Source organism: Lutjanus erythropterus, chromosome 19 (genome assembly GCF_056507025.1).
Source record: "Lutjanus erythropterus isolate fLutEry1 chromosome 19, fLutEry1.hap2, whole genome shotgun sequence".
In the NCBI taxonomy this organism is placed as follows: domain Eukaryota; kingdom Metazoa; phylum Chordata; class Actinopteri; order Lutjaniformes; family Lutjanidae; genus Lutjanus; species Lutjanus erythropterus.
The window spans coordinates 23,539,977-23,563,813 of NC_139335.1; the positions used below are offsets into that span (position 1 = coordinate 23,539,977).

General features: G+C 40.1%; 1 protein-coding gene across 1 annotated transcript in view; it reads left to right on the forward strand.

Annotated features, from left to right (window-relative positions):
- LOC146309883 (protein shisa-8-like) overlaps positions 1-19,988 on the forward strand; it is a 121,636-nt gene extending 101,648 nt beyond the window's left edge. Inside the window, exons 4-5 of the mRNA XM_084745181.1 lie at positions 6,034-6,150; positions 18,224-19,988. Coding sequence (XP_084601307.1) covers positions 6,034-6,150; positions 18,224-18,720 — 614 coding nt within the window. The 3' untranslated portion in view covers positions 18,721-19,988. The remainder of the gene's footprint in view (positions 1-6,033; positions 6,151-18,223) is intronic.
- Positions 19,989-23,837: the final 3,849 nt, after the last annotated feature.

A 23,837-nucleotide genomic window follows, 5' to 3' on the forward strand; every position in this document is an offset into this window, starting at 1 on the left:
AAATCCAAGTCGCAGACTTCTCTGGATAGAGCCAGACTAGCTGTCTACCCCATTCCAGTCTTGTGTCTTATGCTAAGCCTGTGGTTCTCAAAGCCACATGAAAGTGGCATCAATTTTCTCATCTATCTCGTGGCAAGAAGGCAGATGAGCTTATATATTACTATTCCTGTTAAATAAAATGACTAAATCCTTGAGATATGCTGATTTGATGATAGTTTTTAAAGTTCTGACAGGATCCTGCTTGCATGCGATGAGTCAGGACATATGTATGATTCTGTAGCTTCTGCTCTAATAATTTAATGTGCGCAATGGCCAACAAGGATGCCCGCCTCCCAAACAGCTGGTGCATTAGTTGCAGAACATGTTTTCTTTGTTACATACTTCTATAAAACAATTGCTATTCCTACTACAGTCAAAAGACAATTTTTCAACATGTGTCTTGAAGTAAACTTCTCCTTCATGGCCTCTTCTGACCTGTCCTGCCCTCTCAGTCCTTGTTTTTCTTTCCTTTTCCTTCCCTCATATACTTACATGAAATGATGTGACATATATGCCACTTGGCTGTTCATCCAGTGTGCCCTACAGTTCCATAAGTGCACTCATTTTAATCTGCATGGCTAACAGTACTCCAACTCTTATCCCTGCTAGTTTTATGCACTATGCATTAAACAACACAGGACTCTCCTCCTGTCTTTCTCCCTCCCTGCTACCCACGCCACCGCCTCTTATTTCCTTTCTTCCTCTTTCCATCTCTCTCCATCTCAGTGTGTGTGTGTGTGTGTGTGTGTGTGTGTGTGTGTGTGTGTGTGACAGTAGTCATGTCAGAGTAAGGCTGGCTGAAGCACTTGCAGCAGTCTCCCTCTTTGATGTTGAGCCCTGCTGAATTAGGCCATCACCCAGTGGTGCTCTGCTGCCTGCCTGTCACACACACACACACACACACACACACACACACACACATTACGCTTGCAAGTGCACACATCCAAACAAAAACAAATGCATTCTGCTTGGAGAACATGCACATGCAAAACAGAGTATCCATATTGGGCACACATAGACGAGCCATGCGGCTCTCACAGCACCGTAAATAATATGCGCTAAAACGTGTCCAAACATTTCCTATTCTCACTCTCACAGTTTCTAACTCACACGCACACACACACACATTGTGAATTACATTCATATACTTTAAGTCCTCATTTCCTTCTCCGCTTCTCTTTAATAAACATAAATTTGAATTCTTATGAGTGCTTCTCCTCTGAGGCCTCTATACTATAGTACATCAAAGAACACGCACACATTCATGAATACACACACACACACACACACACACACACACACACACAACGAAAATGTAGGACATTCAGAGAGAATTTATTCAAGAATACAGAATACAGGAAGGAATTTATTCCCTTTCAATCTGCTCTCCTTCTCACGCTTACAATATGGCCGTATGAATAGTAGCAAAGTGACTACGGCAGGAAGCCTACTGAATTACGTATAAAAACAGGCTGGTGACCTGACATTTCATAAAATGAAGATGATGTCTTCTGGAAATTCATACTGCGTTCACAGGGAGGAATTCAATTCAGCTGCAAAAAGATGAGATGAGGAGGAGTTTCCAAATCATGTGCAGAAAAATATTTGACAGCCCTGACTGACGCTGTATTTTCCCCAAACAACAAAGCTGCACTAATCAATATTTTAATAGTAACAATGGATAAAATAATTATATGTAATGTGAAAGGTGTGCTCTTACTCACAAACACACAAAGTATCCCAACTCTGCAGTTCCCCTCACCTCTTTTAGCTTCTTTCACTTCATTGTTTGCATTTTCCGACCCACTACTTTGTTTGGATTCACCATCACATAGTGTTAGTGTTGTTTTCAGCAGCAGCAGTCAGGTGTTTTCAGTTAGAAAGCTCTAAAAACTGTTCACCGTTCACCGTCTGCTCAGCATAGTTCAGAGCTAAAGAGACAGATGTGTCCCTCAGAGAAAAGAATATCAGACTTACACTCATCCTGTGGCCAGAAACACGACTTTAAATGGATGATAATACTGTTCAGTATCTGCTTGATGTGTAGCCACTGTTTGCATTAGCCATGCATCAAATGTATGAATATAATACTTTATATATTGTGTTTACTTTTAAATTCTTTTCTCCCCCAAGTGGACAAAAATCTATTTAAGTGGCTTTAACCAAATCGATTTTGTTTCCTAACCTTTTTATAAAATTAACCCAAATAATTTACACTCCTCCAGTGACAGTTATGGCATCACCATGAGTGAAATCTGCCATGTTTTGTACTAAAGAAAGATCCTTTTAAAATTTGTTTAGTGCCAGAAAAATTGTTTTTGATTAACATTATGAGGAAATATTGTAAATTAGCATATCTGGCAGTGGCAAAAATATTACTACAAAACATATCTGTTAGTGAGGATGTATTTTATTTGTTTTCCACCAGAATAAGGAATCTGTCAATACATTATCCAGGTGAAATTTCTATTCCAGCCTGCGACTGGTTTTATTGATTGTAGGCTTCAAATTCATGCCAAATGTTCGCCGAATATGTTAGTGTGTGTTTATGAGTCATAAGAGATCATTAATAATCTTTTAGAAGGAGTAGATGTTAACTTGAGCAATATGTTGATGGAGTCTGGCAGGCAGTCACTGAACTTCAACTCCAGAGTGTGTATTTTCAAAGCAGTGGGCTTTTGTTTTCAGGATAACAGGCTTAGCTTTACATCGACAAACAATTGACAGTTACAAACAGCTGATCAGGTTACAGTGCTGCACTTGCCTTGTGCTCCTTGAGTGTTCCTGCAGCTGAGCTTGCCTGAGTCTGAGGAGGCAGGAATGGGGGAAAACAACTCACTTCAGCCATAGACTGTATATTAAATAGGATTTCAGCCTATATATCTATCGCTCCAACTCACTAATTGGATTGCACTACTCATTTTTGCACCCAAAATTGTTACATATTGCTCCTTTAAGTTCAGTATTGCCAAAGCAGGTTCTAATAAAAGAAAACACAAAAAAATAAAAACAAATGGTGTACACATTACTACAGTATTCTCCCCCTCTTCCTCTCTCTCTGTGCTCTCTGATGGCCAGGAACAGCCCTGTGGTCAAACTGGAGACTGGCCAGGGATCTTTCCATCAATTAGTTGATTTTTTTCCCTCCCTGTCTATCTCTGTCTTCAACTCTCTCTATCTTTCTGTTCTTCATCTCTCTCTCTCTCAGTCTGTCTCATTATTTCCACTGTTGTTGGCAGGCTAGAAGAACGCTTGAAAACATGGCATCCGAATGTAGGACACTTAAAGAGCAAAACTGACTTCTTCAAATGTTGTTGAGCGATCACTCAAAAGATTCTGAAAAACCCACTTAGCGCTTGTGGGCAACTGTTAATATGATGCTTTTGTTTACTTGGATGGCTGATTGAAGGTCGTGCATCTTTTCACTTCTGTTTTTTGAAGTGTTGGTATGTGAATGAGTGAGGAGAGCAGGTGGTACCAGCAGTTCACATAAGAGAATAAAAAAAACATTTCACAGTAGGGAAACACCCGCATCCAAATACGTTATATGGGAAAACACATATAATGCTATATCTTCTACTTAAGTAACACATATATATTATAATATTAATACATATATATAATATTCTAGTACTGTGCAGTAAGTTTTTTTTTTTTTTTAAGATTATTTTAGGGCCTTTTTTAGGCCGTTACTTTGCCTTTATTTGACAGGGACAGCTGAAGATATGACAGCAAAGTGGGGAAAAGAGAGAGGGGATGACACGCAGCAAATAGGCTGCAGGCGGGAGACAAACTGACGGCGGCTGCAGAGGACCAACAGCCTCAGTACACGGGGCGCACGCTCTGACAACTGAGCCGCAGGGGCGCCTTCACTAGTACTACTGTTGAATAGTAATACGCAATTAAATTACTAAATAAATGTATATGAATAAATACTTTCTCGGTAACTAATGGATTACAGTAACATTTATTTGGTAATTTAATTACATGTAACCCATGTACATGTAACTAGTAACTAGTTACTCCCCAACACAACTGGTAGGTAAGCCTTATTTTAGCTGGTTCAGAGGAATGAGGCGTCGGCAGGTGACATATGTGTTTTTGTATATGATTTTATGTTTTGTGTTGTTTTTCAAAAATGGTGAATCACCGCAAACACAAGACGTCTTTGAGTATACAGTCATGGATATGGACAAAACATTTTAGGCTGAGGGGTCCAGTAGGATGCAAGGTTAGCTACAGACAAGCTTCAGCCCTGCTGGTTACTCACACATGCGCACAACCTATCACATGATCTACTCCAGGCTTAATTCTAGAAAACACTATCACTGATTATAATCAGCGTGCTTTTATAGGGAAAGCAGTTATTTTAAGAATGATACACTACTATTTGAAAATAATCCACACAGCATCATCGCCTCTGAAGATACGAGGTCAGGCCAGGATTACGTCGATTCTTAGAAATGTCATCACTCCAAAAGTCTTAAAAACTTAGACTGTTTCCCACTGGGTTAGAACTTCTTACACACACACACACACACTATCTCACACACACATGTATAAACAAGCACACAGACCTGACACCCGCGTCCACCAGCCCCATGACGACCGAGACGCATCAGTGAGAATGAAGCGAGGGGGAAAGAGGAGAGCGAGGCGGAGATAGCGGCAGAGGCAGGGAGAAAGCGAGGGATGTGACACCAGCGTTGACTTGATTGAATTAGAAATAGATCTTCACTTCTCCGTGTAATTGATATGCAGTGATGACACGCTGTGTACGTTGTGGGGTGCAGGGAGACACAACTGTGTGTTAGAATTTTAAATGTGTGTGTAAAATGGAGGTGTGCAGAGATGACATTATCTGTATCTGTTTTTGTTCAACCAACAAAATGATCTGTATCTGTATTTGTTAATATTTAGCATGATTTATACTCGACGTCGTGTTAAATGTTGCATTTCCTAACCCAGTATTCATTGGCAATGCAACTCTTGTGCCTTGTTTAATGATTGATTGAATGATTTGCATGTGATTAATAATGAAATGTATTTCCACATCCTCATACTGTACTTTTCCCCTGTCTCTCCCTCCTTCTTTTTTATTTTCATTTTTAACCTTTAAACTTTATGAACTGAACCTCACCACCTCCCCTTAACTAAGGAACACTGAGCAATAAGAAAGTGTTTGTTTTGTACTTACATAAAATTAAATGGACCAATAGAAAAGCAAATTTACGTAACTTATTTGACTCACTTTGGACTGCATTAATGTTAATGTATTATTAATGATTAATGTATTAATCTGCCCCCCTCTATTTTCTTTATTTTACTGTTTTTCTTTTTCCTCCTTCTATGTATTAAGCTATTTAACTTTAACTGCATGTCAGTCTCTTTACTGCATGTTGTTTTTAATTTGTTTTTTGTGTGGAATTCCCGTTTTTGACCCTTAAAATTGTTTTTATGTTATTGCTGTTCTCAATAAAATTGTATATCTTTGTGATGAATGTTTGTTATTTTTCTTGTCATCTGCTTGGCCAGTATTAAGTAATGTTTGCCTCTGTCCTGGGCAACCTTCACATCCACAGGCTTTATGAATATATATGTTTTTTTTTAAGCAGAATTATTATGTAATGAGGGCTAATAGAAATGCACAGATGGTCTTCGAGCCTCAGCTAATCATTACATCCATTCTCCCAAAATGAGCTTAATTAGCATCTTACATCAAATGGATACAGTTATGGTGTTTAAAAGTAAAAAACATTAATGTCATCTTAAGTTGAGTCAGTCCTAAAGGACTATGGTGTACTGGAGTTATACAGGGCATTAAATTGTGTTATATTTTTACTCCCTCTTGAGAATATTCTCATGACACTAGTTGATGGAAACGTGCGCTGATTTGCCTTTTCTTTGCCTGACACTTCAGAAATGTGTTTAATGTGTGCAGAACATTTAAATGAAAACCTTCCCTGTTTGTCTCTGTTTCTGTCTCTCACTCAGATCATAACCACCTGAACAACGCAGCCTTGTCTCCCCTGGGTCCAGCCATGGCCTTGTCTCACCCTCATAACAACCTGGGAATTGGCTTCAACAAGTACACCTCGCTCAAGGCCGTGGGTGAGTAGGATTACACACACACACACACACACTGGCTACATGGAGACACACAACTTCACAACCATGTTTGCATGCCTAAATACTTACTAATGGTTAAGGGAGTGCAAGCATCCATTAGGACAATGAATTTGTTATGAGTCTGATCCAATCACGAGTCATGTTTGAGTGCTCTGAATGATTTTTTTCCTCAATATTACATGAGATCATGGCAGCCACTCACAAGAAAGATAAGCCTATATATATGTTTCACCCAGCGCCTGACAGATACTGGAGTTGTGGGGCTGATGCTGATACAGATATCAGGGAATAAAACAATACTAATATCAATATATTGACCATTGTTCTTTATACAGACTATAATTTGAAATAGTAATGGCCATGGAGAGCCAGTACTAAACCTGTACTAGTTCCTGACAAGTCAGTACAATAATATTGATTTATAATGTTACAGTAAACAGGACAAAATGTTCAAAATTGTTTTGAACAACTAAAATACTAAATTTGATGAAAATGCAACTAAATGCATTGAGCCAGGAAACTATTTAACTTGCTATTTATGGAAAAGCTCATAATAACTGTTGAATCTTTTCCCATTTTTTCATGTCATGTCATTACTTTTTGCACCAAATTTTGGTGAGTAATATCAATAACACTGTTGTTAAGGAGTATCAGTGTATCAATATCAATAAATTCCTAGCAATACCCATTCCTTTACAGAATATACAATATATACTGTAGATAAACACTTCAACAATGGAGGCACCAATATACTTTATTGTCCAAAACCATCCCTTTAAAGCTAAAAACTAAATACAGTCTGCATTAGGTTCTGTTAAGAAAAAAAATAAAAATAAAAAAAATAAAAAATTCATATTGTGTCATAGTGGACAACATATGTGCTGACACTGTTACAGGGACAGACTAGAGTGGGTTGGATGCATAAATGACAGACAGACTCTTTGTTGAGTTTAAGAGAAACACTGTTGGCTAAGCCTTCCTTATTGAAACGACTGTCATAAAAGACTGGAGACCAGGCCTGGGATTTCATCATTTTAGGGACGAGGCCACTCAGCCTTTGGTGCTGTCAATCTTCTGAGGCCACGAAAGCTGAATGCAAGAGCATCAAATACAACAACGATTTCAAGTCGATGGATACAATGAATATAACTTCAAGGACTACTCTCTATGATTTAGTGGCTTCCAGTGGTGAGTTTGCAGATTGCAAACACCTTATCTCACCTTCCATTTCCAAGCATGTAGGAGAACCTACGGTGGGTGCGAAACCTGCAAAAAACACCAAAGGCTGGGTCTAGAGCCAGTATACTGTAGAAACTCTTATTCTGCCCTCTGCCACTACACAGTATATCACTGTGTTTATGAATTGGCAGCCTTCCTGTCATCAGTATACAGACTGGGGACAAATTATCGTCAACCTAATGGATGCTGATGTTTGAATCCTGCTGCAGCCTGCAAAGACACCAGATCTCAACCCAACTGAAGAACAAGGATAGATTGTAGAATTGTAGAATTTACACCACATCACACTGAAGCTGTTCTGACCCCTTGCTAACGCACTTTGTGTTGTATTTTTTCCATTAATTTGGTCCATTAGTTATAATCCTAAATAATTTCCTCTTATGATATGACACAAATGGTGCTGTGTTATAGCTTTATGAAACAGGGGAATTCCTGTATCGAACACAGCTGACATTAGGATCATTGTTGCCTCACAACCATAAAAAAAAAAAAAAACGTTGTTTGTTATGGGCGGGTTAGTCATCTGCCTGAAGCTCTGCCACAATAATGCTGACACTTATTGACAGCTTGTCTTTCTGTTAATAGTAACCATGAAACATCTGTGGAAAAAAAGGCACAATGATGCCATAAATTCACTGCTGATGATGACATAACTCATAATGGATCCGGAACATAACTCAACAATTCAAAAGAAAGGATATAACACACTTGTATACATGCACACAGTTAGGCGTTGGTGTGGTGAGTGACAGTAGTCAGGACAGCAGCAGTTTGAAGTGACTGGCTCAGGCCTCAAGCCTGTCCTCTGGCCTTTTTCTCTCTCACACACAGAAACACACACACATAATATACACATAAACATGTCCTACACACCACACACCCACACACACATTACACGTATTCCTTCTGCACAGGCACACATAAGGGGCACAGGCATGAACATGTACATAGACACACACACACACACACACACACACACCATCTATCATCTGAACACTGCAGAGAGACAAGGGCATTGTGACGATGATGAGGAACGACAGTTTGACACATGTATATGTACTATTCATTGGCTCAGTATGCAGAGTGGGACAGGACTGTCCATCATATCTGCAGAGTAAGAGGCATAGAAACTAAAGAGCATGAAATATCTTAAGTTTTAAAATTCCCATGAAGTCAAAATCAATGTTTTTATCACATATTATATTCATCTATAAAGTAACAATGACAAAAAGGCATTTTGTACGTATTCTTACTCTTATTATGGTGTTTCAGTTTGTTTGTTTTTGTTTTTTTTAAAGACAATTAAAAACTGTTGATGATTCATCCTGCACTTGGGGCAGTACACTAAATTTGCAAATTTGTGTTTTCAGGACAGAGCTTCACTATGCAAAAGTACAACGTTATCAATTTATAGAGACTTTATAGAGAAAATATTTTATGGTTTCCACTTCTGTGTCCTCCAGCTGCACAGCTTCAGCTCTTGGTTATTTAATTACATTTTCCTGATTGACAGATAGCTTCAGCAGCTTACTTGTTGTTAAAAAAAGCAGGCAACAGAACCTTTCTCAGCAGCCATCCAGTGAACACAACCAGCCACCGGGATAAACACAGCCTCCAAGACAGACAGGGAACACAGCACTGAAGTCATTTATGGAGTTTCCTGATGGAAAGAGCTAACCGCTAACTGCCTAAAACAGGCCTCCATTGGTCTCTGAGGCTGTTTTGGTCCTGGTCTGGCCGTGTTCACTGAGAGCTCTCCGCCCAAGAAAAGTCACCTAATCTGCCTACATCCATGGACCACTTCGGTGCCATTGAATACGGCGCTGGACCACTTTAAATGCACGGTGGTTGTGGGGTGTAAAATGCAGCGCTACTGTAAAAAGCAATCAATGTCTGCAACAAGTCCCTCCCTAGCTGCCTGTTTTACAGGAAACACATAAGCAATAAGCACTTCACCAGCCATTTCATGAGAACTTTAAGAAGAAAACGTGTTTTTTGCAACCAGCCCCTGATACTCTATGATAGATAATGGTGTGTTTGGTGCAGTTTCACTTTAGCATAAGTAGTGTTTGCAGGCTCCTTCTCAGACTGTATACAACATGCTCCAACAACATCCAGAAGAAGACAGGACAGACTGTATGTAGCCCAAAGGACAAAGAAGATGGAGGAGATTTATTACTGAATAAAGCCATGAAAAGGACAGCCACATTGTCAAAGGTCATTGGCCCTTCAGCCAAGAAGAGAAGGTGATCAGTAGCGCAAATGATAATACATTTGATAAGAATATTAAAAATATTGTTTCTTCTTTTAATATTATGGGAATGTGAAACGGAGGCAGAGAGGATAAAAGAAGTGGAGAGGAAGAGTATTTCTGAATGTAAATGTTGATTAATGTAGAAATACTGGAATTAGGTCTGTTGTACAGTTTGTGTGCTGTGTTAGCTGTTTGGTACACCACTGAGGATGAGCGTCCCTCATGGCAGAAAGCACGACACACCAGAACTGTAGTGTGTGTGTGTGTGTGTGTGTGTGTGTGTGTGTGTGTGTGTGTGTGTGTGTGTGTTAGAGAGAGACAAGCAGAAACCGGGAGATACCAAACAGAGGGGCACAAACAGGAGCGGTTCATCGCCTGTGTGTCATCACACAGAAACAGAACTGTGAGATTGCACCTCAGTGGTTGCAGGAATAGTTACTTTGAGCTCGTTTTCAGTGAAGTGTTGCTGACGCTCATCATTGAGATGTTGGCGAGTTGCTACAGCTGCTGTAATCACCCTTTTGTTTCTGTGTTCTATTCAGTCACTTTCACTCTCCACACTTGTATTTTCAATGTGATAAAACATTATTTTCCCTCATTGATGCTACTGAAGGGAGGGGTGCGTTTGCTTGGCTGTTGTATTCAAATACTTTCTAACTTTCTTTCTCCCAAATGATGCACCTTATCTATAAGGAAAAACCTTAAGGAATTACTGCATTGAAAGAGATTTTTACATATGTAATTCAATTTTGGAAAGCAAGCATCTTAATATTGATTAAACTCCATTTAATTTCAGTTTACACCACTAAATTTAGATTTACCATACTGAGATTACTTTTTAATTGTGCTACAGGGCTCTGTTTAACTTTAAACCTGGATTTACTCTTTTTAAAACTAGTTTTGCTGAAGTCTGATTATGACTATTATCTCAGATTATTTTTATTTTTTTTATTTTTTTGTGTGTGTGTCCTGATACCTATTATGCACTCACAAAGAGAGAAACATAAATGCACACACAATCCAATCATCTTTTCACACGTATTTATCAGTTCTCTTGCCGGGCAATAAACAAACCACTGGGTCCAGAGATCCCGACTGTGTGGACAAAGTCATGGCTAGGACACACAACAGTTTGGATGAGATAACTGACCGTTTGCCAAGTAAAACAGCAGGTACGTGGACCAAGCTGCATTAAAATTGCACTGGGACTAAATGCAGCGATTCACAGCTCGCATTTGTTTTCTAATGTATCTCGTACAAGGCAAAACACAAGTGTTGGAACAGAAAAAAAATGAAGCAGTCAGCACAAAACAGATAAAAAAAGAGGAAGGGCGTTACAGGTCAAAGAGGTCGGGAGTCTGTGACAGTAAACCTGTGCCAGGTGTAGCAGCGGGACTCTGGCACAAGCAGCTCTGATAAATCTATCTTAATTAAAGGAGGACAGGTGGACTGGCAGTGAGAAAATGTTGGATAAAGATGCTAAAAGGTTAGAGAGTGAGAAAGTGAGAGGACAGAGACAAAATGAACAAGCTGAATGTCAGAGCGAGAGGAGGAAGATATAAACTCACACAGTAGAATTTAGATGGTCAGGGTTGTTTTGTTTTGTTTTTTTTTGTTTTTTGGGGGGAAGCATCCATAGAGCTCAGTTCAGGTTAGCCTCCTGTGAGTGTCAGGTTTCAAGGAAAGAGAAACAACAACATGAGACAGGAGGTGGAGGGATGTTCTGGAGGATGACGTGAGAGACTGTTTACCAGGATGCAAGACTGCAGGAAGTCTTTAATTAAAGTCCAATGATCCAACAGCCTGGGCACCATTTATTTATTTATTAGTAGAATATGACAGAAATTGAATATAATATTTATCAATATGGTTTCATTATCACCTCAAAGTAAGAGTTGTTGTGTTTTTGCTATCTTATCTACCTTATCGAGGCTGCACTGGTTGTAGATACAACATGTTTTGTCATCGTAGGCTGTAGGGATGCACCCAAATCCAAATACATTATTTCTACAGAAACCAGCAGATGAATCCATGGATTCACAGATAAGGTTTTTCACTTTTTAGAAAAGAACTTCAGGCCAATATTAAATTATTAGACTTTTTCGCAGTGTAAAAAATTCATTTTGAGCGTGTGCTTCAGGTTACATAAGTGTTAAAATAAGTTTTTTTTTATGACTACATGAATTGAAGTGATCTCAGATTACCTAAATATGACTTTGAAGATGAAGGAACTGCACTGGTTCAAAGTTTTTTTTTAATGTTTGACACTTGAGGAGAGGCTTCTTTTTCAAGCAATGATCAGTAGGGTACCTGTGGAGACTAATGAGGAAAAGGTTCTTGAAATTTTCTTCACCAGTGTTTTTAAGAGGTGGAAGCCCTCTGGTTTGATGAAAGAATTGTACTAATTTTCAGGTTTGTTGGTCGTCTGTATTATTTTAACCTTCTTAACTCTGCTGGACCATCCTGTAGTTCCAACTCTAAAGATGTATAATGCGAAAGTGTGAATGTGAAGTATTGCTCAGAAAACAGAACATTTAAATTACAATGCAAATCCCAAGTTTACTTCAAAATGTGTCATTATGAATTACTCCTAAATATTTCTATTTGAGGCAATGGTGCAGTTCTGTTCAGGGCATCTGGGGTTTTAAATATTTCATTCAGTGAAAGACATCGTATGGATGTAATGAAGTGCTGAAAAGGCAGTTACAGAACACACTTACTGTTGTAGAAAAACGTGGGGAAAAAGAAAATTTGTGACACGCACCCTTGTATCTCACGTGGTCATGCACGCACCCCCGTTGTGGCAGGATGAGTCTTTACTGCAGCGGCCCTGGTTCGATTCCTCCCTACGGCTCTTTGTTGTCTGTAATCCTCCGTTGCTCCCTCCCCCTTCATCACACTCTTCAGCTGGCCTGTCAGTAACAACTTTAAGAGAGCTGATGGATGCAGATGAATATATGCTGTATTTATGGTCGCCTGTATGTTGTCCACAACTACTTAGTGAAGTCATAAAGGGGCAAAAATCACACTGAAAGCTCCTTGAAAGTTGATAAAATGCTTGTGAAATAATAAAAGTTGCACCTATAAGATTTGAAATTGACACACATGAAATTTAAGTAAAAAATTGTATACAATGAATTGTACACAGCAGCTAAAATAATTGTCATATATGGGCAGTATCTCAACTAAATTATGCATTTGTTTTGAGTATTTTGTTTGTATTTTGCTGGGCAGAAATAATGTAATTTGTAACAAAATCTTAAGAGCTTTGATTTGTGTATTTGAAATATTTAAAATAGATTTGAATATATCATTTAATTCTCAAATAAGACACATTTTTACTGTAGAAAAAACTGTATAAGAGTTAGCCTTATCAGTCTTTGGAAATGAATCATATGACATGTCTCAGGTCACTGTAAACTACCGTATCTCATTTGTGTTCCTTGTGAACAGTAGTTTGAGGACTGTTGCAGCCACAACAGAAGAAAGCAGCAATTAGCAAACACATCATGTGCCCTCGAACTTAACTGGCAAATATAAATGATATAATGTATAAACCACCCAAACTACCCAGCATGCACCACTGAATTCGTCCAAGATATCCTGATTAGGTAAATCCAGTTGTTGTTGTTTTTTTACTTAATTGTTATAAGGAGCAATGTCCGTTATTTGCAGTAGTTACATTTTCTTATTGGTAGTCCAATTTTAATGCATTTTTATCAAGTACCACTGCATGCAGCTGTCATTGGAGGAGACTCTCAGGGTGACTTGTTTTCTTCAGAGACACTGGACAGACAGGCTAAGGTTTTGGCAGACAGTGAATTCAGAGAGTATCCCAATTCTCAAATTAAATAAATTTATTTTAATACATTTGATGGGCATGTATTTGTAATTTGTCACAAGATACCCTTTGGTTTGATATTGGTGTCCATCTCTGATAACTGTGTGATAATTATGTCATTGATATGTGTTAATATTCATTGTAATGAGCAGGTTCTGTCAGAATAACTGCACTAACATAATTAAATGGCTTTAAAAATAGACCAAATAGAATACAGTGTGTTTTCAAACTCTGTTACCCTTTGTAGGGCCCAACTTATGCAGTTATATTGTTGTGGCCCAGACTGGGCCCACGGGCCTCGCTTTAGGCTGCTGCTGGAGAGAACGCAGGAGCTGATGTTGTTGAAGATAATGAAATAAATGAAATACAGATGGAAAGAATGGAAAACAAGAAAGAGAGAGTGAGAGAAAGATTGAGCAGATGGAGAGTCTCAGAAATGGAGAGGAGGGCACATAATACAGTCACAGAGGACCCTGCTGTCAGGTGCTCCTGCTGGCAACATGTGTGGAAACACTCAAATGGACAGCAGCAGCAGTTGTTGTGGGAAGGGAGAGTGTGTTTAATTCATTGTTTCTGTGCCGTCCCAGATTTTACCGCCCTGTCCAGAGATTTGAACCAATTTTCTCTCAAATTGTGCTGCTATAGCTTCAGCTGCAGTATATTACACCAAAAAGAGAGATACAGTGTCCACAATCAATACAATGAACACAAAAACTACACCATAAATTTTTCAGAAGGGTTTGTACTGCACTCTGCATATTAAACCAACAATTTGTCTGTCTGTAGCAATGCTGCTGACGACCAACGAGTGTCTTCACGCCATTGTGACGAACAGGCGGCTGCTAAAAGCTGCCAAAACCATGTGATGCACTATACTGCAAATACGCGTACAAATCAAGGAGCTTATTCCCTTTTCAAAGAGCAAGGAATGTATGTAAATGTGTTCTTTGTTGCACAATGCAGTCGCACACACATGTACGTAAATATATGAACCCACAGACACAAACGCACAGGCATTCGTATGCGCGCACATCAGACACACAAATGCACACTAATCCTCAACACATTTGCCCCATCTTCAAAATTTAAATGAAAGCAAAGCAGTTTTCTATTCATTCTCCTCATTCTTAGTCATCGATATTGTGCCAGAATACACAATAAAAAGTGCTTTATAAAGAAAAAATATGACTCCTAAATCTGTTATTTGAACAATTAAAGGGATTCATTTAATTGTTCTTCCCCTGTTCTTATATTCCTCTCCACATGTTGGCAGGACATCCTGTCTAAAGGTTTAATTACTTGTTGATGTTTTTAGAAAATGAAATAGGCTCACATATTTTCTAAATATGTTCTCATATCGCTTTCCCAGTTTCCCATTATTTTCCAAACAGAAAATGTTTGAATAGGCATTCCCATGGATTTTTTCACGATTAAACCCTTGTGTGCAGCTTGCCGCCTCTTGCTCCAAAAACACTGAAAACGACAAATTATGCCTTGTCTTGTTTTGACACATTTTGATAACTGATGACAGCCAGCAGTAGCGTCGTGACAAATACAGTGCAGGTCCTGTGGCTGCGTCACAATAAAAGCCACCCTGTATATCAGCAATTGAGTGCATTCACTGTAAAGCATTAGCAGTACGATGTTCTGTTTGCTTCCAGCATTGTAACCCAGTGGGAATGGCGGACTCCACCACTACCAATAAAAACTACTGAACTGAATATACATGACTATTACAGAATATAAATACTCTACAGTAGGTGGCTATCAACTAACTATAAAAGTTAAATTTAGGCTGTTTTTTGTCATGTTATGAAGTAAAATATTCAATTGGCCTTTGAGATAAACAATTTAAATGGTTGTAGGGACACTGTTTTTAGTGAAAAGCAGGACTGTATTTAAATCTGTGGACCAGCTTGGAGAATTTTATTGAGGGGGTAAATGATTACCAGTGACTGCGTCTCCTTCCTCAGCAGCTGCTGTAGCAGCTCCCTGGAGTTACACAGTGGACCCACATTTGTGTTCAATAAGCAATTAGCAGACTGTGATAGCACCGGACAGTTTCCTGATGTGTGAATGCGAGGCTACTCCTCTAGGTGTTGTTCTCAGTCATCTTGGATTGAATAAATTATTAGAAATTAATCAACAGCAATAGCTAGAGAGGGAAGAACAGGCCTCTCTTTAACTCTGTGACTCTAGTAATTACAGTAAGCGACTACAAGGAACTTTCTTTTTTTTTTTTTTTTTTTTTTTGTTTATGTTTTGGAGGCCCTTTTGGACAGAAGTGGCAGTGATTCCACCATAACATCCACAAAACATGACAAAAATGAAATTATATGAATAAAAATCTCCTGGCTAACACACTGCTTTTCTAAGTAGTGCTGTAGCTGCTAATTTTGTCTGGGGAAATGTAAGTAAAGTCCCATTTAATATGATTTCAAGGAGAATCCAAAGCGATGGCAGCTTTAAGTCTAACTATACAGAAATACAAAATACCAAAATACTACAAATAGACACATGAAAGCTTTTTGGCTATTCACACTCGCCTATGCCTTTTTTGAGTTGCATTAATGTTTCAGAAGACCTTGAAATTCCTGTGAGCACAGTGTACAGTTATCTCTGTTATATATGCATGAATTAACACCAACTAATGGCCAGCAACATTCATTGCGGTTCATTACAACAAATTAACTGGTCATACATGTTCTTAGCCTCCTACTGACATAATCTTGTTATGATGTTTGGAGTTAAATGATGATAAGATCAGACACATAGGCACACAGATAAAATAACACAGACACATGTGCATTGTCATAAACATGTAGTGTAGCTGATAGCAGCTGCCTCCTGTTATGTTATGAGGAAGATATTAAAGCTACTACAGGGAAATTTAATATTTTGTTGATTTTGGAGGCCCCTGTGGACAAAACCAGCAGTGTTTTCACTGTAATAACCACAAAATATAATGTCAAAAATTAAATTATTTAAATAAAAATCTGCTTCTTTTTAACTCGATGATATAATACTCACTTCAACTTTGCCTGGGGAAATTTAAACACAGGCTAGTTTTAGCTGATTTCAGAGGAATCTGAACTGTTGGCAGAAATTAAAAATAACTTATGCTTATGCTAACTTTGCTTATGTAGATCATACAGAGGCATCAGTAGTAATCTGAGACTATTTCATAACCAGTCAAAAACTACTTGTAGTAGCTTTAAGATTGAAAGATAAAAAAAAACAAAAAACACAGCATTATTGTTTTTTTTTTTCCTCAGTCTCTTATTTCTCTCCAGGAAAATGGACCAATAAAACGGGGCTAAGCAAACAAGGTTGTTAGTGTCTTTAGGGCAGACTGCGTATGTGTGTGTGTGTGTGCGCGCGCCCGCGCATGTGTGCATGTGTGTTTGTGTGTTTGTGTGTGTGATGGGGGGTAGTGGTGATGACCGAACTGCAGAGTCGAGTTCCACTCAGGGAGCTTGCGCTAATCTGACTCGACACGCTGAACCCGCTCTATTTTTATTCCCTACAAGTCTCCCGTTTTGCCCGACACTCACTCACTCATACTGCTTTTTCCCTTCATTTGTGGGGTTATTTTTCTTGATCCTCAGTCTCCCTCCCTCTGTTTGTTTCTCTCTGGTGCCGTTGGTATTTTTAACTCTATGGTCGGTGCATCGACAGTTCAAAGCTCGAACACATAAATACACTACAAACACTCATATCCTCATGGACACACCTACTGACTGTGCCATGGCTCCTTTTTATGTGCTTACCTGACAAAATTGACAGATTTGCCTGGAAAGTGTGCTTGTGCGGTGAAGTGTGTGTATGTGTGTGTGTACAGATATACAGTATGTGTTGTCACTTTTTGTTTCTGTATGACTTTAACCAGATGAGGTGTCTGAGTAAGTTCTCAGTCAGAGTGACGGTGTGATTTCAACTTTTCCCTCAACAACAGTTTCATTTTCAAATGTAAATCTGTAATTCTGCACTGAATAATGCAACTGTTTAATACTTAATTATGATTATACTACAGTTCATCCTTTGCAAAGCCCCTCTTCCACACAGCAAGTGTCCAATCATTGATTTGCAACCGTAACCTGCAGGCCAATCAAGCATTGCATTTCTCTGCACGTTGAAGCTGTGTGCATGGGGCTGAACGAAGAATCATAGTAAGTGTCTCATGACTTTGGAGGGTGGCATCTTTCTTGTCATCTTACTACGTGCAGTAACATTTCCTTCAGCTAAACTTGTATTGATGTCACTGCATTTGCCAAAGTCATGGCTTATTTCCAGGGGCAATTAAGATTTGCTATGTAGGGGAGCATGTGGACTGGTGCAGAATCAAAGTGGGCCACTGCCGACGCATCTGTCTCTGGCTCGGTCTCTTAGGTCTTAGCTGGGTTAGCTTTGCTCTCATCCCCGCTCTCTTCCTGGGGTGATTGTTGCTTGGCCGGTTGACCATGCACTCTGCTTCAACATATAGAGAAATGCAAACCTTGACAAACCTGCTGTGCCCCAGCTTTGGTTGCTAATCTAGGATTGGACAATTTCTGTTTGGAGGTGGGGCTAGCAAAGCGAACAGTCAATTAAAGCTTTGTCAGCTTCATACCAACATAAATTACTGACTGGTTTTATCACTAACTATCTGAACGTTTTGATTATCACAATTTAACCATTTCTCTGTCTTTATTTCCCTTCCTACTGTCTCTCCTATCATCCAGACACGGCTGCAAGAGACTACTACAAGAGCTACCCAATGGTAGATTACACCCACCGCCAGTCCCCTCCCACTTTCCAGCCAATCAACTTCCACCCCAAGGACAAGCCCTTCCTCCCCCCACCTGACATCCACGCTCCGCTGGCCATCACCATCAACGCCTCACAGATCCCGAAGCCTAAGATCTCCAAGACCAACACCCACCCGCTCACCTCCAGCTCGGCCTTCAAAGCGTGGGACCCCAGCAAGAGCCACATCCAGCACCCGGTGGCCTCCCACATGGGCCTCCAGGGGCAGCAGCACCACCCCATCCAGCAGCAGCAGCACCAGCCGCTGCACCAGCAGAACAGCCGGCGCCAGGCCTACTCCAACAAGAGGCAGTTCAGCATCGAGACGCTGCCCGAGCTTTTCTCGCAGCCGCTGGGCTACGGCCACTCGCCGCACATGCACCCCAAGCACAAGGGACTGCCCACCAACAGCAAGACAGAGGTCACTGTCTGAACATGGGGGTGACTGGGGGAATAAACAGAAGAGGAAGTGGAGTTGTACGCAACTTCAAAAGAAATGCTCAGATATCTTTTATATCCACAGCCGTATGGCGAGAGGCGAGCAAGCAAATATCGTGTATAATCTGAATTTTTTTAACTCTGCATTTTCCTCATCATTGTTGACAACAATATTAATAATGTGAGTGGTATTTGTGTACTTTTTAAGACCACTGGATCAAAACAGCAGCAGCAGCAGATAAGCTGTGAAGGTGGTGGAATGGCAGGTGTCGGCTGTGACTCTTTGAACCCGGCGGCTCTTCTAAATTATTGAGTGGCCTCTCAGTGTGTTGGCACAGCTCCCTCCTTCTTCTCCTCTCACCCCTCTTGCACCTCAAAGACACTGTGCACCGCTCTGTAGCCCCACTCCAGCACACACAAATGATCAAATCCCGCTCACTATTTACACTATTTACCCCACAAAGCCAGCCCAGACGCGCTCTACCCACCTTTTTTTGGAGACTGCCAGAGATGCTGGTAGGGGAGTGTATCTCGTAAGACTTTGGCTCCCCATCAGCAGAGACAATGCCATTGTGTTGTCAGCTCCCATTGCCCTCCAGCTCCTCCGGAGAGTGAGATATCAGCCTGGCAATTCATACCAGAGAGGGGAGGGCAGGGGTGCGGAGGAGAGGGGGGTGGTTATTCATCTCATTCCAGGGGCAAATGAGACGAGAAGGATCTGAACCATGCACACATACACATACACACTTGTCAAAAACTACAGAAGGTTCCCAGCAGTGTCAGAGACCACAGGCACCCCCCCACTGACACACAAACAGACACACACTTGTCTCTCCACGCACTGATCCTCAGAAACCGGGGAAGTGAATGAGCAAGCTCTCTTGTTGGTATTTGTAACGGTTTGTTGAGCTGCTTGTTTCAGTCACTGTGTGTTGCTGTTGAGGTTTACCTCTAAAGAAAGCCCAAGACGTGTCACAATGTCTCGAAAAAAAAAGCAAAGGAGTCCATGTATTCAGAAAGGTCATTACAAAGTCATTGCATTCTCTCCTTCCTGCTCCACACTGGCTTTTACAAATGAGACTGGGTTTGTGTCAGAAGAAATGTCAGCCATTGTATCATACAGGTCCAGGTATTTGCTTGTACCAGAAATTATGATGTCTGCATATGTGAATAGATATGTATATCCTGCAAGATCTATGATTTTGCAAAGGCTTGATTTTATAATCAAACACTAACGTAATGATCACGAAGTGTGTCTGGATGTAGGAAGAAAAAGCACTGATGCATTATAGGAACATCCTTTCCCAGCATGGCTACTCCTAAACACATCTGTTTGATGCATGTGCTTACTGCTGCAATGGTAACTTAATCAGAGAGGCTGAAACCACTTGGCAGTGCTTTGCAATTTACCTCACTCCCTGTGAATGAAGTACTCCAACATCCACAAATGAATGGCTGCTTGCACCTAAACAAAAAGCCATGTAATGCCTGCTTTGAAACACAGTACACACATCTAGTTCCTTTGGTGTGAAAAAAACCAAATCTTAATTGCATTATGTAGTAACGTGTTTTGATTTGTTTTTTAAGGTCATAGTTTAAAATTACATTACAGGTATTAAGCCATTTTTATGAAATTCCAATAGTCCAAAAAAATGTCCCACTGGACTGAAAGCTCGGTTGTCCAGTACTCTGTTATCCCGAAAACAATGGCAATTGCTTTGAAGGCCCATGATCCAAAAATACACACTAACTAACCCTAAACAAGTAACCTTAACCCCAAAACCCCACTGACTTATCCCTATGGACAGGGCCAGCAGTTACTGAACCGAAATTCAGCGAGAGCACATGTTTTCAGAGCAATGAGTGTTTGTTTTCGGGTTAACAGGCTGTCAGACAATGGTCAGAATAGAGGGCAATCCCTGGTCCGGGATTTTTAGCTTAGCACAGGAGCTGGATCTGTGAAGCGGTTAATCTCCTGCTACGTCCTGACAACTCAACAACTCAACAAGTTGTCTTATTTAAATGTTGTGTCTTCTTAGTTGGCTTGACAGCGTTAGCCGCTGTTAAGCCCACATTCAGGAGTCAGCTGGATTCATTAAGCTCATCAGTGACCACTCAGTTTTTTCAATAGTTCTGGTAGCAGAAGTGAATTTCCCATTCATTTACTCAGTTGATGTTTCAGAAAATCCTTCTATGATGAGTTTAAAGCCGGGAACCAAGCCAACCATCTACAAGATCAATCCTGACATTCCCTCTCTCCAAATCTAACATTTGGTTTGGAGGGAGGAAAAGATATGAAAACGGTCCATAATTTTTTAAGTTTGAAGGACCTATTCATCCATAAACCACTGCAGATGATGCTTTTTGCTTCCTGATTGAACTTTTTATAAAGGTTCCACTTGGTAACTTTTTGGAGGGTTCTACCTAGAACCCAGCATAAAGGTTTATACCTAAAACCATGTGCAAAAGGTTGCACCCAGAACCACAGAAGATTTTAATATTCCAAGGGTTTATCGAGTAATTTAACTATTACTTTTGCTAATGAGTAATCCTGTATATTACATTTTCAGGTAACTTATCACTGGCTATTGATGACTTCAGTCTACAAATTTAGTATTCCTTTCGGCCAGTAAAATCTCCACAACACACATTGTCACTTTCTTCTCTGCAGCACAAAACAGTCCGACAGCCAGTCTGACTCACTGAGTGAATTCACCTTCATTTGTTATCATGAGGACACCAGCTATGCTGCAGTGCATATGCCTGGCACATGCTATAGCACATCAGACAGGTGGTGGAGCCTAATCAAACAGCAGCGCTTACCAGAGTCACACGCTATTTAGCACTTTCTCTCCCTCCCTCTCTCCCACCTCCATCCCCGACCTCCCTCTGTGCATCCATGTCCGTGGAGGGTTGAGCGATGGGTACCAAGCACTTTGGTGTTTGGTACTCAGTGCACCAAGCTGTTGCAAACCATGATATTCTCACTGTGTCCTGCATGTGTGTGTGAGGAGAGAACCTTAATTAATGACAGAGTCAGTCACAGCACAGATTTACTCCCTGATACACCATCACACTCACACGCATGCAAGAAAACCCGACCATTATTACACGTACACTCAACACTAGCATCTACAAACACATGCTGGGACATGAATAAGCAGATGCTTTGCAATATATCATTCATACCTTAAAGAGACAGTTTGCCCCAAAATCAATTGCCCAGTTTTGGAGATGCTGGTTAAAGAGAAGTCTGCCCACCAAAATTAAAAAAACATACTTTGCCCCATACCTGTACTGCTATTTTTTACGCTAAAAAAAAAATTGTCAACAATGACAATGTCTCATTCCAGAAATCATGATCCGGTTACTCAACTTTTTGTAAGCAGCTTAATGTAGGAACTCTTTTCTTTTATATAATAAAATCTACAAGAAACTAGTTCTTCATACTTTCTTTAAAAAATAAAAGTAAAATTAGAAGTAGTTCCTACTTGAAAGTGCTCACAACAAGGTCTGTGGATTATTTTGAGCAATTGCTGTTGAGTTTTTCAAATGTATTTTTTGGCGGTTGCAGCACCACAAGCCAAGAGCCATGTAGTGCCATTATGTTCAAGAGAAGGCAGACATCTCTACAGTCGATCCCTACTAACACAAAGTCATCACAGGAATGTAGTTTCAACATAACTTTTGTGAAATGTGATGAAATGTATTTTAAATGCCTCTGGTATGTTGTCCCAATGTTTCCACCATTTTTTGGAGATGTTACATTTTAGCAACATTGCAGCAACATCATTATATAAAGTACAAAAAAAAGTCATGCAAACGTTGAACAGACTTTTAAAAATTCCATAGAGTAGTTATGATATAGTGTTTCAGTGATTAGAAACAATGTAACTAATGGTAACATTGTAACTGTGATGTTGTATTAATGTTGTTACAATGTCAGAAATGATTTTTCATTACAGAGGCATACTGTGTAGGAATATCTCCAAAACTCAGCAACGTACACCAACACAATCTAGATGGTGAAATAGCTCTAAAGTTAAGAGGAAAAATATGTATTTTTGATTTTGGGGTGAGCTGGCCCTTTACAACTGAACCGAGTGGATTTTATCTAAAAACAACTTTTCATTGTTGAATCCACTGATCATTCTCCCAAGCAGAACTGTCAGTCAGCCAAGTTCCTCAATTTGCATCTCAATTTTACGGAGCTGTGAGTGTACACAAGCAAATAAAATGAGTGACAGAGTAAAACTTTAACAAGAGAGAATAAATTAGCAATATAATGCTTGTTTGTAATGCTGCAATGGCTCCTCTACTTTACCTCTCCGAGATGTGAAAAACCTGTAAGGCAAGCTGTTGGAGTGGCGCTCGGAGCTGCTGGCATGCTTTTGTAATAAGGGATCAGCAGAGAATGGGGATCATGAATACAAAAGCATCAATGGGATATGCATGGTGTGAATATGCATCAAACACATCTGCGCTGATACTCTCGCCAGCACTGCTCAGTATGTAATGTACCATGTTACAGCAGGTTTCCCTGTCTCTTTGACTTTTATTCCCATGAGGTGCCACACTTTAAGTGGGTCACTTCATACGAAAAGTTTTCTGGCCTCTAAAAGCCCTACCAAAATATTCTGTGGGGTCTGTCCTTAATCACTCGGAATGCATTAGAGGTTGAGAACAAACGAGGAATGACAGCGAGTAAACAAGCAATATGCGTCAGTAAAGCAATAAGCGCCCAACCGTCCTCACCCTATCTTTATCTCTGTGTCTGTCTGACTATCTGGAGCCCTCCTACGAGTTTAGGGGTGGGTGCTAATGAGGGTGCGGGTGTTAAAACCAAAGGGAGAGCCGAGCAAAAGAACTGGCTCTGCAGAGGGCTTGGGAGCAGATGAAGGAGATGAGACGGCGAAGAGAAATGGGGGTTGCATGGACACAGCTGATATGGCGGTGGTTGTTTTTCATTCGGATTTGTCTGGGTCGTCTAAAAGCATTAATTCTGGGTTTTATCTCTCTGATGAGCTCAAACAACCAGCTTTCAAAAGCCTTGTGTGACTAGCTGAAAGGCGAAGACAGTCTTTACTCTGAATTGCACAATTTCAACATTGT